This window comes from Macaca mulatta, chromosome 2 (genome assembly GCF_049350105.2).
Source record: "Macaca mulatta isolate MMU2019108-1 chromosome 2, T2T-MMU8v2.0, whole genome shotgun sequence".
Classification (NCBI taxonomy): Eukaryota; Metazoa; Chordata; class Mammalia; order Primates; family Cercopithecidae; genus Macaca; species Macaca mulatta.
The window spans coordinates 95,009,082-95,028,051 of record NC_133407.1 but is presented as its reverse complement, the minus strand read 5'-3'; the positions used below and the strand labels follow the sequence as shown (position 1 = coordinate 95,028,051).

The window sequence follows — 18,970 nt, the reverse complement described above, 5'->3', positions numbered from 1 at the left end:
TCACCAGTGAGCATATGAAGAGGATTAAACATCATCATGCAAATAACCACAGTGAGATACTTTATTAGAATGGCTAAAATTAAAAAGACACCAGCAAATGTTGGCAACTGGAACTCTCATAGTTGCTGGTGGGAGTGTAAAATAGTACATATAGCCACTGTGGAAAACTTTTTGATAGTTTCTTATAAACCTACCCTATGACCCTGCAATTCTACTCCTAGTTATTTCACAAAAGAAGTGAAAACAAGTCCACAAAGAATGTTCATAATAACTTTATTAAACAATAGCCCCAAACTGTAAAAAAACACATGTCCATAAAGAGGAGAAAGGACCAATTGTGGTACATTCATGCAATGAAACACTACTGAGTAGCAGAAAGAAAACCATGGGTCCTGGCACAACATAGATGAGTCTCTCAGACACGCTGAGCAACAACGCCGGACACAAAAGTGACACACTGTGTACTGTCATTTACATAAAATTCAAGATTAGGCAAAACTAATCTATGACAACAGGAATCAGAAAATGGTTGCTGGGACAGGACCAAGAGGGGAATATATTCACTGCAAAAGGCACAAGGGAACCTTGAGGAATGACTGAAGGATTTTTAACCTGGTTTGGGGTAAGGGTTACATGGGTGTAGAGATTTATCAAAAGTGAGTAACTATAATCTTAAAATCTATACATTTTACTGTGTACAAATCATATCTGAATACAAACCATTTTACCTCAAATTAGTATTTAAAAATCTGATTTATCACAGGGTTCTCGGGCTGTTCATAGAGAGGTGTGGTGACTTATCTCCATTTACAATAGCCTTTCCTTTGAGTCAGTTAGCTCTTCAATATAAAACTTGAATTTTTGAATTCACTAATTTTCCAGTGAAATGCTTCCAATTTTTTTGTCCTAAATTTCTTGTTCATTATTCATCATGTTCTACTTGTATATTAGAAGTTAAAGACAGTAGTCGTCCTAAAAATAGTCCAAACACTCCTTTTTAAATATAAAAACAGATGCCTAAACTGCTTTGTCTAGGATCATATTCTTATTACATCTCAAAAATACATTACATTATATAAATCATGCATTGTCATCCTTTGCAAATACTAACAGCTGGGCAAAGACAACAGCTTAACTTTTTACGCAGATGTAGATTAGACAATTATGTCTGTTCTAACTGGCAACCGAGGAAGCAGTGAAAATAACTGGGTGTCAGGAAACGGGAATATTTTATAGGGAAGTATACATTCTATCATCAGTTATATTTTTTTAAAAAGCACACATTTTCTATGAACCAGGGCATTTCCAAATTCCCAAGTGGTCTTGGCTGGCTTTTCAGGAATGATGCAATTTCTAGTCTAGTTGAGGTATGCTGGTCTTTACAGCTGGCGCATTCTTATCAGAGTCTTTTCCAGGAGTTGTACTGATGATCTATAAAAGCTGGGTAAGAACTACATTTTAAAAAACTGCAGTCAGTGAAAGGCATAAATGATATCCCTGTCCTATAATGAAGGGTAAATACAGTAAAATTTAACTTCAAACAAGTTTGGCAGTGAAGGTTGTGATAAACAGAGAGAGGCTTAAAATGCTTAAATAAAGGAACACTTTTAATTATATAGGAAAATTTTTATTTGATAAATATAACTTCATAAACTTTAAAAAATTACTAAGAGCTGTACAATAATATACTGTATTTACTGACAATGCAGAGAATTTTTAAAGGATTACATTAGACAGCCACAGTGTCTCAGGTCCAAAATTTTAAACTAAAAGTATTGCTACAATATTTCCAGATACTCATTCCTCATAAAAATCTAACAATTACCATTATTACAAATATATTAGTTATGATCTATTTTTTATAGGAACAACATTCAAGTTATTTCACATAAAACAGCACTTTAATAATGTTTTACTTATATGAAAATAGGTAACTCCTAGAAATAGAATGTAAGTGGGGACCAAAATCAATAAAACATGTTTTACAGAACTCTTTGGTGTGCTATTTTTGTTAATACCTGCCCAATATCATACCCCAAACCGATCTTTACAGGAAAAACACCAACATGGAAGATTCTCCCTTTTCCTACAGCGATTTTCAGAGTAGCATATTTTAAAAACTTTTGGCTCTTAACTGTCAATTTTCTAGTGGCCTTGACTCCTGCTTCTCAGGAATCTCCAGCTCTCAGGTAAGTTCAATCTCACAATCTTCTGCAGTAGAAACGGCCTCAGTCCTGGCACTAACCGTAGGGCAGAATGCAAGTGTTCCCTAAGGCTGATTTGCCTCTGTGTAGTCTCCTGTTCAGGACACTGCCTGGGCGGGGCTCAGCTCTGGAAGCCTTTGTATATCATGAGCTTTAGATCCAAGAAAGAGGACGGTTAGAAAATTCAGACCATAGATTCTCCCCTTTTCTCAACTCAACAGCAGGTCTTTGTAGCTGTAGTTCTCCCTGGCCCATACTTTGCTCCGCCCAGGGTGAGCCTATGCCTGCTAAAGCTGAGGCAGGGTGCTGAGTCACTTAAAGCCTTAGCTGAGGGGCAATTTTGGAAACTGACTTGGTGCTTGCCACTATCTTCAGGCTTACAGCCCTCAGACGAGGCAAAGGAAGGCAAAAGGAGGCAAATCGATTTGAGACCACTGATTAACTAGCAATAACATATTCAGCATTTTGCTCTGCTTTTGGCAGATAAGGGTTAATTATCAACATCATACTTTCCAAAGGATTTTAAAGAAATACGCAAAGGGGACACTTTCCTTGTGATTACTGGTTACGTAGTAAGAGTTTTACAAGATGAATATAGCACTAGAAAACTACTGAAAGCTTGTAGACTGCATTGTTACTTTCTTAAATAGAAAACTTCTTAAAATCAAGATAAGTTTGCTTTAAAAACGGAGTGGATTTGGGGTAACAGTTCAGGATGAGCACACTAGTGGATGCCATTTACTTTTTTTTTTTAAAAAAAATAAAGTTCTCCTTAACTAACTTCAAATGGTGAGTACAGAAAATTACATCAATCACACTTTAAGCACCATTCTAGGCGAGCTGACCTCCTGTCTTGCTGCAGTTGGTCATAGGCTACTTTATGACTTTGGAGTCTTTGTCTAGTGTCAGTACTCAGTTTATTTGATGGCAAATAAACACTGTCATGTAAATGTAATGCAGGCCTATTGAATGTCATTTTGTTATATGTATGTTTTATAAGAGACTTTATAAGCAAATTTCCATATCCTCCACTAAAGTACTCTACTGAGTATATCTGCAGTATTCCTTTTCTGGAACATGAATTAGTGAATGCAGACACTGTACAGTGTATTATTCTTTTAAAGTATTTCCAGAATAACAGATCTTCCTAAATCCAACTATGGAATATCTTAAGTTAAAGAAGGACTGTTTTTGAAAATTAATATTTAGCTTAATAACTTAATATCCTTACATCACTGGAACAGACAAATGTTACATTAGCAAGAAAATAGTTTACAAGCAAACAAAGATAAAGTCTTAATTTTTGTCTCAACCATTCTTTTCCCTGCCAGCCCAATTCTAGAAGCCTTATATTCATGAAATGGCAAGGAAGCTTAGGGCTGCACAATAAATCTCCATAAAAGAATGACATTTTCAAGGGAAAACTTGGTAAAACCGCATTTAACCATTTTCTTAATATGTATACAATCATTATTTGCTTAGAGCTGGGTAAGAAATAATTCTTAAGCTAATAATCACTTCTAAATCTTAAGACAACATTTCAACAAAACAAAAACAAATGACAATACAGAACTACTTGATAAATTCAGGATGGAAGTTAGGTTTTGAAGTGCAATGAGTTAATTACAGTAACATCTATCCGATTAATCATTCTTAGCATTGTAATTTATTGCTAATGTTACCTGATACAAGTTTAGCATTTTAAACTTTAACAATTTACATTCCATAGCCACACCTGAAAATATGCCTTGCACTGGGACACTGGCAGAACCCACTGTATTGCGGTAGTGTGCTATAACTTAGATAACATAACCTGAAAATAAGATTATTAACTGAAACTCTTTATTCTAAAATCTAGCTTACAAGGGGAAGAGCAATTGTAAGTTGGCCGCAGAAAGAGGCTCTTCTCTTTTTATTGATTTAATTACCCATACTATTCTGATTTGTATAATTAAACATATTTGCAATATTTAAATACTGTCCAAACTTTTTATTGATATAGTTAAACTTTACAACAATGCCATGAAATACTATACACAGAGCCTTCGGGTAAAGAGGAAAAAAAGCAAATTTAAATGTGTTAACCAGATTAAAGCATGCAAAAGATCCAATGATAAAGACATTAAATTAATAATATGTTAACGGTATCTAATTTACCCACTATAGGGTCTTCATACTCTGTCACAAAAATATTAGTAAACATCAATTTGAAGTTCGGTGAACAGACCTGATTCCTGATTTGTATATTTGATACACCCTTGCATTTATATGGCTAACTTTACAGGCTGTGTTACAGTACAGTTAGAGGAACTGGTATCCATACTGCAGTAAATAATGGTTGGAAATGATTCTCCTAATTTGCTCTGTGAACTCAGAATGCACTAATGAATTAACAACACAGGTCACTGAGGGACCAAAATTCCTCAGTATTCACATTAACTTTTCCCATGAAAAGTTTCAATATAACTCTAATAAAAAAATAGAGTTCTCAAGGCAAACTTTCAGCGTAATTTACAGAAGCAGATTTAAATAGAAGAGTCAATAATCAAGCTAATACTAAAAAATACACGTTACTAAGATTTATCTCTTTTTTCTACATTTATATTAAAATATAATGGCTTCAGCAACAGACTGAAATGCCATTAGGAGTCCCATAAGCACAAGGGACAAACCAGACAAAGAGATGAAAAATGTCTCTTTATTCTCCAATTTTAACATGTTCAGATTCAAATTAAGGGTGTTAGGAGGGGCTTGTATTAATGCTTTCTGTTTGTCTGCCATCGTAACTCGGAGTGGGTGTGAACTGTTACAAAGATTTCGGAAATTAATTTCAGAGCTAGTGTGGCCATTAACAGGGTGATCACACTGAATTTTAGGAAAGGAGGTGAAATGGCTCCCACAAAGCACTACAGCCCCTTTAACAAGTAGATGAGTCCATTGTGGAGAGAGTCAAGACGCTCCTGTCGTTGGTATAGAAAGGATCCGATGCACTCCATGATCTAAAGTAACAATAAGAGAAAAGTTTGGCTCACCAGGACCTATGTTTTAATTGAGAAAAAAATTTACTCTAAAACTTAGGACCCAAATGCAATCACTGATTGATTCAATTAAATGCTAAAGAGAGGTTCTTCATACTAGTATTGAATGCCCAAACTTTCTATTTATACTATATAAAAACTTGGGAAAAATAATGCTCTAGTCATCATATAAAAATATTAGCCAAAATTCAAACATTCATTAGCATTAAAACAGTTTCTCTATGTAGTAAAGCATGGGATGCTTTTTAAAGTCTTAACAATTCAATAAGAAGTATGTTATTAAGAGTTATGCACATTCAGTTTTACTGAAAAGTTCAGTTTACAAAAACAAACCCAAATCCCACTTACCAAAGGCTTTGGAATGAAACAGTAGTATGTTCCTATTATTGATCATTTCATTTCAGCTATGAATCCTATTCTAAAGACTTCAGCATAATTAGCTTGAATGTAGTGAATGATGTATTCAAAAGACATCAAAGACACCTGTAGGTCACTAGTGTTTTCACTTAACTAAGAACAAACAATCCTCTACTGGTCTGGAAAAGTTAACTGGTGTCTGAATGATAAGGCCCTAAAGCAATTCATTACATAATACTTTATGTGCAGCTGTAAACTTAAATTAGCTTGAGTTAATTTAAGCTAAAATAACTCAAGACCAAAAGTAGCCTGCCATGCTTAAAATAGACTAACCTAGTTCAAGGACAATGTTAGGACTGCCAAGTGAAAGGTTGCTTTTCTTACGAGACTAAACACATTTAACAATAAATACATTTTATGTAACTTTTTCCAGGGTTCCCACCTTCCCTAAACAGAGACGTTACAGGAAGAGACGAGCGTTAAAAATGGCCCCAATTCACCTTTGTCAAATATTTTCTTTTTCCCAGAGATGCTAAGTTTGTATGTAGCTCAACTTTAATTCGACTAGTTTCTAGAAAAGCTGGAACAGTATCTACTTTAGGTTAGGGAAGGACTAGTTCACTACTGTCTGCCTAGCATCTAGAACTGTGTCTGACATATATTAGGCACCCAGTGTTTGTAGAATAAATGAATAAAACGAGAAGATGAAAATTTCTGTAACAGTAAATATTTACAGGGGAAAAGTATGCTTTTAACTATAACTTTTAACTATAATAGCTATCAATATCCCAGTTATCTGGAGTCAGATGTCCAATTCCAAACTGCCATACTTTTTATTAGTTTTTCTTCTTTCCACATCGCTTACACCCAAGAATCTTATTAGGTAATGTCTCCTTTTTAATTTTTTTTTCAAAGCACACATTGTGCATTCATATGTTAAATATAATTTTTGACAGAACATTAAACACTTGAACTATGTATTACTTACTTTCTATTTAGAATATAGTTTTGATTAGGATAAAGTAACTTAACTATTAGTAATAATAGGAACAGAAAATCTTTTATTGCTAAAATCCAGCTCTTTAGGGTGCAACATGGCATATCCTTTATATAGCACCATGATGCTCCCTTTGAAACTAAGCTTGCAATATGGGATACTTCACTGACAACACCGATTAATAAAATGTAAGTCAATTTTTGTGCCTGCATGGTAAAAATGTAATCACCAAAGAAATCTGTCATATAAAAAATACTGGTGGCATTTCTCAAGTGATGCCCATTACTCTTTGAGTTTAATATGTTAATGGAACACACAGCCAAGGGCTTCCACATCTCGTAATGGCAGTCTCAGCCTTGCCTACCTCCTAGACATGAAATAGAAATGTAGAATAGATGCTGCTCTAAAGTCACAATGGAAATGCCCAACACATTTCACAAATACAATTATATGTAAAAAACAAAACCAGAACTCTACGTATCAAAATGACTTTGAAAGTTTAAATATAATCTTAATGCATCTATGGCAATTTTCACATAGCCCTTGAAAAGCACCAGGTAGCTTGGTGTTATTATATGACTTTATCCCCTAGAAAAGAATGAACAGGTCTGAAAAGACTTTCTAGATTATTCACATGAGAAAAAAGCTAAGAAAATAATAGTAACCAATAATATAACCTGTGATGTTGGAGAAAACTGGAAGGGCATTTATAGTCTGTCAAATATGATATTAATTACTAAGTTAAACATTTTATTAGGAGAATAAAAAAATTCAGAAAAAAGAATGTGGCACAATTTTAAGTGAAAAGAAGTATAGATGATAATAGCTACATGTCAAAGTAAATTCAGTAACTCCTGGGGCAGGTTCCAAAGAGGTAATGCCGCATCAAAATGGCTACGTAAAGAATAAAGGGGGTATATTACCTACATAATTGATATCAAGAAAATGGATATATATATAGAGAGAGAGCAGAAAAAATTTGGGGCTCATTTAAAATTAATTCTAGTTTAAAAAAATCATTAACAAAAACATATATTGTCATTAAAGAGAAATTTTCATTGAAACAGAAGTTGAAAAAATTCTGTAGAGGTTCTATTGTATCTTGGTCTAACTCCCATCTTCATTCTGTGCAATGAAGCTGTGTTATTAGGTAAAATAATATTATAAATCAAGCTCTTTTAGAACTTCCTTTGGGAAACTTGCTGGCCTAGGTACATGACAGAGCCACATTTTATAATACAATTATGTGAATCATAACAAAGTCCCAGAGTTTAAGTGCTCATCCTTCTACATGAAATGAAATTACTACAAAATGATATCACAACATTATGGAAATATTTCAGATCACATGTTATAATCAAGTCAGAATAAATGGGGATTGAAACCACAGACATATGTTAACATAAGAATGCTATTTATAAATTCAATCGTAACATAAAGGCATGGCTAAGCTAAAGCTAAAGTGAGGAACTAATAAGTTCACCAGTAAAAGTTATCTGAATTTTATAATAGATGAATGATATCATACTCATTTTTTTTTTTAAACATAAAGCTAACCAAATAATAAAAATCCTTTTTCCAGTAGATAGGAGTAGTGCCTTCTTCACTCTTTATAACCTGTTCCTGGGGTAATTTCCAACCTTTTCCAAGCCCTGGCACATGTAGAAAGTGCTAATATTCATGTAGCACATTTGGAACAATGGGAACCAACATCTCTCCCTGCCCATTTGTACCCTCCATGCATACCGTATACTGCTGCACTGATTTTGAGAATATGGTATCATTCACCTAAAGAACACCAAGGGTGGAAAAAGCGCTTTCTACCCCCTAACATCCTCTAAATAGTGATATAACTCTTGGGGACATGTATGAATAAATAAATTCATTGCACGTTTCAATGAATTTTAAATGGTATTTACCAAAAGGTGGTTTTTTTTGTTGTTGTTGTTATGGTGCACAACAGCAGGCATGGTGATAAACCTCAATCAAGAAATAGATTTAGAAGGGGACAAAAATGCTAAGATTCTTTTACTCCATAATTTAAAGAGCCTGTTCTAACTCATACACTTTTAATTAGACAATAAATACCAAGCAAAAGAAACTTAAAAATCATGACTCATTTCAAAACTTCATTACAGACATAAGAAGATGTAGGGGAGCAGAAATACAGCCTTTTGTGTTTATAAATACCTCAAAGCCTCAAATAAGCAACTGGAAAATATACATACAGAGTAAGAAAAGGAAAGCCTTTGACTTCACTGTTATGTTGAGATTATTTTGTAAAGACAAAAAGCAAAAAAAATTTAAAAAATAATGAAAAGGAAATAATATATGTATAATTTAAAAAAGAAAGTTATACAAACCATGAAAGAGTACCATATACACACTCCTACTCAGCACATTTTAGAAAGACTATGAGACAAAATGTTTTGTTCATTAGATGAAGTCTCTTCAAAGGTGCTTTCTCTTCCTTTGTGAGTGAAAAAGCCCCTTACCCCAAAGCCACAAAGTGAAATCTACCACCAAGGAATGCTAATAAATAGCAGACTTCCTGCTTCAGTTGGTAAAACCAGCTGCTGATTTATTAGGTATCTAGAGCTGCAGGTTCATCCTGTTCCAGATAGGATACTCATTTGCAGCAAAGGCTACTTAGAGATATTTCACACCTGCTGATGTGGGTCGGACTACATCTTCCTATAACTCGTTCCAGCATTCTTCCAACAGATGCGCACGCTGCTTCTCCTTCCGGGAAACAGCACATGGAGTCCAAGCACTTGATACCTGCATTTGTTTCAGTAAGCTGCAGAGGCGAAGCAGAAAACATTAGTTATTTAAAGATCTGGACTTCTAAAAAGCATTAGAAAATTACAACAAGCACTTTCAAATCAAAGGTAATATATGTAAACTTACATGTTTTTCTATAATATGGGAAACATATGAAAGGCTTTAATTTACTAGAGTATAACCATCCAAAATTATTTTAAAGCCTTGTATCCTAAATTAGAGGTCTAGTAAAATAATTACATAAATTAAGAAGCTGGATATTATTTAAATCTACTTTTAATGTTTTAATCATTTATTATGTTCAAAATGATATCCATCAACCACTCAGGAATGTAATGAATTCCAATTCTGCATGGAGTTTTTCTTTAGGTAAAATGCTCCTGCAATTTCAATGAAAAATGTCTAACAATTGAGAAAAGTGGAGTATGAACTATCTTGAAGACTGGGAAATAACAACCAGGCAGGGCCTCACCCCAATCTTCAATAACAACAACAATGGCAGCAAACACTTTACGTATGCTTTACTATGTGCCAGGTTCTAAGCACTCTACAGATAGCCACTCCATACTTATCTTTGAAAAAAGCATCATTTATCATAAATTGCTAAAAACTTTGAAGTGGCAATCATCCCATCATCAGCTCATCCTGCTTTTTAACAGTTAGCTGACAGCACACAGATTACAATTTATTAAACAAGTGAATAAGTAGTACTATCAAGATTTGAAACTGAATTACTTTCTGAAAGTATGCAAGATTTATGTTGATTCAGGCATAAATAGCCCAGCAAGATAATTTTATTCCACACTACTAACAATTTTAACTGAGCAAAAACGAGGGAGAAAGATGGTACGACCACGTAAATCGATGAATCCCAACCCTGGTTTTGTTTGTTAAGGATGCTCCGAAATTTTTCAAGGGCTGTTGTTTTTAAAAAAAAAAACACCTTATTTCAATTCACTGTCTTTTACATATATAACATCCTGCATAACACATCTTTTGAGGATAGAGGAGAATAAATACAGGGTTGCACTTCCACGAAGGTTGGGAGTCACCACGTGCTGGGTGCAGGCATTGGCAATAGAGGATGTTTGTGGAGATGCTCACAATGAACAGAAGAGACGGACGTGGTGGAACAGAAACCTGGCATTCTGAACGTAAGCAACTGCTGACGTCCTGCAAGATGCATGCTCAGAAGATTCGACACCACCCAGTGTGAAACAACGTGGTTCTTATCTGGCAACTGCCTGATGACAGTGTCCTAGGATCAGCTAAGCACTGAGAAAGAGCTAAACTTTACTTGTTCTTTCATTACAATACTCTTGGTTTAGAATTGTGTAGGCCACTGTTTCTTAAACTGTTTTGTGAGCTATTTACATACATTTCATGAAAAAAAAGGGCTGTGTTCAATTAAATTTGGGAAACACTAATTTAACAAAGTTCTAAACAGACTTTTAAAGTAGAGGACTGTCAAGTCAGGATACATGGTCATCTCCATGGGGGAAGCCTGAGATATCGTAATTCTCCCACTCATTTTCTTAGTGGGAGAAACCATACACTTCCACCCCACCAACCAGGAAACATTAAGCAACACCAGGAGGATCATTCATATTCAGAGGAATAGTTTAGGAAATGCTGGTTTAGGTAACAGGATTTCATGAGTTTTCCAGTGTCCTCTTTGGGTCACTGGACTCCAGTTTCCCCAATCTCAAATTTACCCCTTGTAGCAACCCAGACTCCAGGGCTCTTACATGCTCAAAGGATAAAGCCCCACACCCCATGAAGCCTTGAAGGCCTTTTACAGCCTGACCCAAGGCTGCCTTTCCTGCTCTGCTTCCCAATGCTCTGGTGCAGTATCCACTCCAGCCAACCAGGACGTGTTCCCTGCCCGTGGGCATGTGTCAGGGCCTGCTATCAATCAGGGTCCAAATGCTGACCCCTACACCAGGGTTCAGCTTAAACCCCACCGTCTCCATAGAACTTCCCTCACCTCTCCAACTATGAGTCATCTTTTTCTGATTCTATTTCACTGCTTATTTGTATCACTTAATTGGCACAAGCACTTAAACTTCTATTGATTGAGCAAGGTATTGTGCCAGTTTCCACAGGGGATAGCAACCCTGTGCTCAATCAGGTGAGCTAAAAGTAAGGAAGAAGGTGGGAGAGAGGACAAGTCAGGAAGACATACCAACAGCAGTTACATTAGTGGAGTGCTCACCACGTATGCCCCAGTGACTATATAAGATGCTTCTCACGGATTGTCTCACTGAAAACTTAAATAGCCCTTAGGAATAGGCGTCATGATCATCCCCAGTTTAAAGAGGAGGAAACAGTTAAGAATTTGTTCAACGTCACCCACTTAATCTGGGGCTTGAATCTTGGTTTCTTTGCTTGCAGAGCCCAAACCCCTTACCACGTCACTATTCTGCCTTATGATTGTAAGAGGCAGACTACTCAGAAAATAGGAGGGAAAGCTCAAACCCAGTTGCTGTTAGTGGTACTGGTGGGAGAGCATGAAGATTTGATGAAAAAGGTGGCATTTAAAATACATCTTAAAGGACTCGGGGGGCATTTCAATACAGCAGGAGATGGCGGAGAAGAGATATTCTAGGCTGAGGGAGGAGAAAGAGTGGCTATGTGTGGGCAGCAGTGTGCTACGTATTCAGCACAAGCTTAGCCTAAGTGTAAGGGAGTGGTACTGTCCCCCTGCAAAAAGACAAGCTGTGACTCAAAGTGTGGTCCATGGATCAATGCTGATCCATAAACACTATTACCGGTCCATGAAGAAATAAGCATTTGTAATCTGTGAGAATAAGAGCTTAGAAATTTTTACAGCAGTTGGACAAACTATGTTTATAATTGTTAAATTCAATAATTTAAAAATTTGGGCTTATTTTATATATCTTTTAGATTTCATTTTCCTGTAATTCATTTTTATTGTATTTGTAAAAGCATTGGCTCAAGATAAACTGGAAATTAAAACAAAACAAGAAAATAACAAACTGGTCCTTTACCACATTTACTTGGGGAGAACTAAACCAGAAACTCAAAAGAGCAAGGATCTTGTCTGACACTTTTTAGTTTAACAACATGTGCTGTGCTCAAAGCTGGTGCTCAACCAAACTGAGGAGAAATTCATCGAGATGACACCCAGAAGGTAGCCAGCGCTTGAGTATCCATATATATGCAAGACACTGCCTTGGTCTGGATCTGACCTTACGTAATCATCTTGCTTTGCATTCATCACCTTTCACTTTATTTTTATTATTTTTAGAGAGAGGGTCTTGCTCTGTCATCCAGGCTGGAGTGCAGTAGCACAACCGATCATAGCTCACTGCAGTCTCAACCTCCTGGGCTCAAGCAATCCTTCCACCTCAGCCTCCTGGGTGGCTACTACAGGTGTGCGTCATCATGTCAGGCTAATTTTTAATTTTAGTAGAGACAGGGTCTTACTATACTGCCCAGGCTGGTCTCAAACTCCTGGCCTCCAGTGGTCCTCCCACTTCAGCCCCTCAAAGTGCTGGCATTACAGGGGTGAGCTACTGAGCCTGGCCATCCTTCGCTTTAAAACTGAAGGACAGTTATTAAAATATAGACTTCCCAACAGAGAAGGTAAACATCTTGAAATGTCAAAAATTTTAAGAAATGACTTCTTTGGATCACTTTTTGAACTTATATATGTGTATATATAGTTTGTATGTATATGTTTCCTTTTTTCTCTAAAGAAAAAAAAAAGAACTCATCTGCTTGTTTTTTCTGAGACCGAGTCTCACTCTGTTGTCCAGGCTGGAGTACAGTGGTGCGATCTCGGCTCACTGCAACCTCCACCTCCTGGGTTCAAGCAATTCTCATGCCTCAACCTCCTGAGTAGCTGGGACTACAGACACGCACCACCATGCCAAGCTAATTTTTTGTATTTTAGTAGAGATGAGGTTTCACCATGTTGTCCAGGCTGGTCTCAATCTTCTGAGCTCAGACAATCCGCCCACCTCAGCCTCCCAAAGTGCTAGGATTACAAGCATGAGCCACTGTGGCCAGCCTCAGCTGCTGTTAAAATGCTGAATGTTGGCTGTGTTTCTGTAAAGCTATCTATAGAAAATGCTATACTGTTCTCTAGCAAACCTCTAAGCTCTACTACTTTCCCATATATATATCTTTGATCTCAATATTCAGGAACTGAGAGCTCGGCCAGAGTACTTATATAGCCATAGTTGCCAGTATAATTGGGCGAGGGAGAATGGAGTTGACCATTTAGAGCTCATTTCATTCAAAGTAAGGAGAGGAAATCATTACATTTTTTGGGAGACCACTTATAAATAATAGAAAAGAAAAAAAAGCATAGTAATGGGAGTGAGACCCTACCTGGTGGTATCAACAGGTAACTTTTAATTTACTAGAAGTTGTGATTGGTAAGCCTCACTTTCCATCACACTTGCTCCCAGGAATGACCACATAATTTAGTGCTAGAAAGGCTGTCAAGAAAAACAACTATGCCTATTCAACATGACTATGCACAGATAATAAAAATGCTCATCTTCACAGAAATTGCCCTTTGAAATAAATTCTGGTTCACTGCTTTTATTTCCATTATTTTCATGTCAATGACAATAAACAGATATTTCTTATTGCTTATACAAAATATTTTCCTGAAATTATAAATTTTAGAAAAATATCTTACATTTCTAACATTTTTTAGTCACACTTATGACATTCTATCAAATCAAATAAAGGTTTTTGTTATTTGAAGTTTAGATAACTGTCAAACAATTAACCATGCTAGGTCTTTTGCCCTGAAAGGTGTTTTATATACTATATAATCAAAGTGAGCACCTTGCATGGCCTTAAAGGAGTTATTTGGAAAGAAGCTTTCTACTCTAATTATAAAAATAAAATGAAAAAAGAGGAGGTTTGTGTTTAAGGAAATGTTTTTCTTTTTAATGTAAAATCAAGTCATCAAATATCACATTTTCAAATCTGATTAAGACTCATAAAATTTCTAAAACAAGTAACAAGCTTCATCTCATAATTCAGAATTGTGATGGAGATAGCCATGTAGTGATGAAATCTGGGTAACTGGTATATCTTACTCAAGGCCTGTTTCTCCAAAACATTCTTCAAGCTCATATTCACTCTTCTAAACTCCCTTTCCTCTCTCCTTCCCTCTAAGTAAAATAAACAACTTAGAAAGATGGTTATAAAATACTTCCATAAAGTCTTTTAGGAATTTCTTAAGAGAAGGAGATTTCTGTATGTATTACCTAAATTTAAGTATGAAAATAAGAATATGGGCTGGGCACAGTGGCTCACATCTGTAATCCCAGAACTATGGGAGGCAAGGAAGGTGAATCACTTGAGGCCAGGAGTTCGAGACCAGCCTGGCCAACAAGGCGAAACCCTGTCTCTACTAAATATACAAAAATTAGCTGCATGTGTAGTCCCAGCTAGTCTGTCAGCTGAGGCAGGAGAACTGCTTGAACCCAGGAGGTGGAGGTTGCAGTGAGCTGAGATGGTGCCTCTGCACTCCAGCCTGGGCAACAGAGTGAGACTCTATCTCAAAAAAGAAAAGAAAAATATGATGAGAATTATACTGATTCGGTAAATTTATTTTAATAATCTGGCTTATTCCTAGTTTGAAAGACGACTAAGGGCCTTCTGTTTTAATGATGTACTTACTCTACTGGTTACATAAATAACAACATATGACCAGGAATTTGTAGTTTAGGTGAGGAAGAAATTAATACCTGTGAAAAATGATAAAATCCCCAAACTTAATGCAGAGGGTAAATTAACATCACAGGGTGTAAGAGAGAATTCATTTATCATTCCTTTGCAAAAGTCACCATAATAAGGCTTCCGTTATTTAATGGGAACATTCTAAGAACCCAATTCTCAACTGTATTGTACATTTAATGGACATATTAAAGCAAAGCAGTACCAGATCCACATCGTATGAAATATCCACTAGAACTCGAATGTGTGGGGAACTTTTATCACAGAGGACACAATCTTATAGTTTTGGTATTATCAGGTCTCAAGTAGATAATCTGCTTTGTAGACTGTCCAGGGCATAACATAAATCCTAGGCAGCAGCAAGCTCTTCACATGAACTTTCTTTGGAGCTCAATCAGAGCATATTAAAAAAAACTAAACATCTTTCTACAGCAAGGCACAATGCAAGAGAAATATACTGTAAATATCATATGAAGCATACCAAAACAAATAAAAATTCTGAATTCTTTTGAATATCTTTTCAACTAATATTTAATAACAGAGTTGATTAATTTTTCATGTAGGGCAATCCATTAATCTAATTTAAAAACTGTATCTTATAGAATAGTTCAGATTCTTTAAATTATTCTACCTGTTCCAAGGTCTGATTTATAGTGTTGTTAAAAGATTTACAATTTTCAAGTCGCTTTTTACAAAATTTCATCACTGCTTATCCCATATGAGACAACAGCACTTTCTTGACTAGTAATGACAATAAATAAAATAGCAATTAGTCCAAATAATACAATTATTAGTGGCAGGAAATTTTATCCTCCATAATCACTACCAATCAAAATATTCTGCATATCCCAATTAGGTCTAGAAATGTTGTCAGGGTTATTCCTCAAGAGAAAATCAAGCTCTCATCAGTTCTTATTTCTTTTTTTTTTTGAGACGGAATCTCGCTCTGTCACCCAGGCTGGAATGCAGTGGCGCGATCTCAGCTCACTGCAAACTCCGCCTCCCAGGTTCACACCATTCTCCTGCCTCAGCCTCCCAAGTAGCTGGGACTACAGGCGTCCACCACCACATCCAGCTAATGATTTGTGTTTTTAGTAGAGATGGGGTTTCACGTGTCCGCCAGGATGGTCTCAATCTCCTGACCTCGTGATCCACTTACCTCAGCCCCCAAAGTGCTGGGATTACATGCATGAGCCACCACGCCCGGCCTTTTTAAAACAATTTTTATTAAAAAGATACAACTATGAAAATTTATGAGCCAGGTGTGGTGGTTTACACCTATATCCCAGCACTTTGGGAGGCTGAGGCAGGTAGATCGCGTGAGCCCAGGGGTTTGAGACCAGTGTGGGCAACATGGCAAGACCCAATACAAAAAACTAGCTGGGCATGGTGGGATGCACCTGTAGTCCCAGCTACAGGAGCAGGGTCTGGGGTGGGAGGACCACTTGAGCCCGGGAGGCTGAAGCTGCAGTGAGCCATGATCGTGCCACTGCACTCTAGCCTGGGCGATGAAATGAGACCCTGTCTCAAAAGATTTATGAAAAGAATGGAAAGTTTGTTGAATATCAGTCAGTAGAAAATTTCTCAGTACTAAGTCTAAGCACCCTACTCTTTGATCATTCAACTTAAAAGGTGACTTAGATAAGTAATTCAGTATCTTACTACATTAAGACAGGTAAATGATACACAACTACAACTTCAAGGGGGAAAATGATTTCAGAGAAAGCAGAAATAGCAAGACATTTTCAAAAGGAGAAGCGAAAAGGAGTATTTTCTTGAATGTAAGACAATAGGTTGTGAGAATATCTTTACAGCTTAGAATGTGAGGTGAAGTCTGATTTATCCTTGGAACTCTAAAGAGAGATTGACAAAATTTTCAGGGATGGACATATGAAAAATGTAAAGATCACAAAAAAGGAAAACAACGAAACCAAAACAACATATGAGGAACAGTGAAGGAATTAGTAACGAAATGGCAATATCAGGTGAGGTGTCCCATGACGTGCCCCCCAAGCATGAGAACTTAGCGGATGAGTCCCCGGGAAGGTCCAGCGCAGTACTACCTAGTGCACGCAACAACTGTCCTGCTGGCTGCAAGTCTCAGCTAGCAGGTGCCTACTGTCCTCCCCTCTGTGCTGGCTTTCAGCAAATTCATATGCTGAGCTGACTGAACCCTTATCTTCTTCCATCTGGAAGGACAGAAAAGCAACAAGTCTCATATTACAGAACGATACTCTTCACCATATAGAGGTTTAAAATCAAAGCAACAAGTTGGCGTCCACAATCTGAGGCACAAAAGAAATGTTCAAAGAACAGCACATTTACTGTCACAAAAGAGGGCTAACGGGAACTTTTTTTTTCAAATGTATAGTTTAATAACTATAAAGTGTATAAACAATTAGGTAAGCTTGTGGAGAAGCTGACCAAGATACATAAATTAGGAAATACAAATGTCCATCTAAATTTTCTGTATTTCATTTTTTTCATAGTATTTATTAAAGGTGTTTAATACACAGTTTCTCATCTGTCATTTTGGAAGTCCTTTATTGTAAAGACAATTCTATTGTCTGATGACACAGCAGCCACCATGGTTATTCAGGACCTCCATGTTGGATAAATTCAATTTCTTCTTGAGACACAAGTTTCCTTCTGTATTTCTAAGGTAATGTTTTTATTATTTCTGCAGTATCTGGTGGACCCTGATACATCAGCAAATCTGGTGATTTACTTCCCTTAGAATGTTGTGAAATTACAGAAGAGTGAGATGGTAGCCCTGCTGATCTCAAAGCTTCTGATACATTGGGTTTAGGACTGTCTCTTCTGTCAGGAAACCTTATTAATGCAGTGTGTGGTTTGACTACCTGAACGGCCCTACTGGCAGACGCCATCTTGCTGCCCATCATGACCCCCGAGAAGGGGCAGTTTCCCTAATGGGAACTTCTTAAGGGGAACATAAGCACACAAAATAAAGCCATGATTTTCCAGTGCACAAAGCTCTAACTAAACATATATTATAGCTAAGTTAAAACAAAATTTCTTTCAATAAAATTCAGTTTCTTCTATTAAATTCACTTGCCACCAAGATTTAGGGTTCTTATTGCAAAGGTATGTCCAATTTCTCACCTTTCCTGCTTCCCTTCTCAGAAGACTTCTCTATTCTAACTGGACTTCATGGCCTTAGAAATGTTGAGCATGTGTGCAAAGTGCTTCACCTGATCTATTTGTTAACAAAATAAATTTAATCCTCAATTTGAAACAGATTTTTAATGAGGGTCAATAATTTATACACATTTCAGTTCTTTTTCTGTATTTGTATTAGAGACCTTCTAAGGAAGTTTAAAGTGTGTCCACAGCCATCCTTATTTTAAATCTTATTAAATTACAAGAAAATGTCCTTAATGAATAAAAAACAATTTTGCCTCATCTCTATGTATTTTCCCAGGATTAAGACTGACCAATAATTATTTCTATGAAAGATGTAATGCTGAATTTCTGATATAAACAAAAAATTAGCAGAATTTTTTGGTTTCAAGAGTATAGTAAGTTTATGTGAAGATATCTTAATAGCTTTGCCTAAAATACAGGGGAAGAGGGGAAGGGAAAATACTCAAAATGAGTTTTGTTTATTCAAAAGAAAATTGTTAATAGTTTTGTATTGATTTTTTTTTTTTTTTTTTTTAAAAGAAGAAGTCCCACTCTGTTGTCCAGGCTGGAGTGAAGTGGGATGATCTTGGCTCACTGCAACCTCCAACTCCTGGCTTCAAGTGATTCTCTTGTCTCAGCCTCTCGAGTAGCTGGGATTACAGGTGTCTGCCACTACGCCCAGCTAATTTTTGTATTTTTAATAGAGATGGGGTTTCACC

General features: G+C 36.4%; 1 protein-coding gene and 1 pseudogene across 8 annotated transcripts in view; both read right to left on the bottom strand.

The window, feature by feature from the left end:
• Positions 1-256: 256 nt before the first annotated feature.
• ATP11B (ATPase phospholipid transporting 11B (putative)) overlaps positions 257-18,970 on the bottom strand; it is a 137,390-nt gene continuing 118,676 nt past the window's right edge. For 4 of the 8 annotated variants that reach the window (XR_013413672.1, XM_028843878.2, XM_028843880.2 and 1 more), the window contains 2 exons: positions 9,263-9,396; positions 1,606-5,203 (listed from right to left, as the gene is read on the bottom strand). Coding sequence is in view for 7 of the 8 variants with exons in the window: in XM_028843878.2 (XP_028699711.2) it covers positions 5,122-5,203; positions 9,263-9,396 (216 nt within the window). In the remaining variant the exon portion in view is untranslated. Of the gene's footprint in view, positions 1,452-1,605; positions 5,204-9,262; positions 9,397-17,172; positions 17,297-18,970 lie in introns of those variants that run through there. The other 4 variants (XM_015131514.3, XM_015131513.3, XM_015131512.3 and 1 more) reach the window with 4 other exon arrangements.
• Positions 17,585-18,016, bottom strand: LOC106996978 (alpha-ketoglutarate dehydrogenase component 4 pseudogene; annotated as a pseudogene).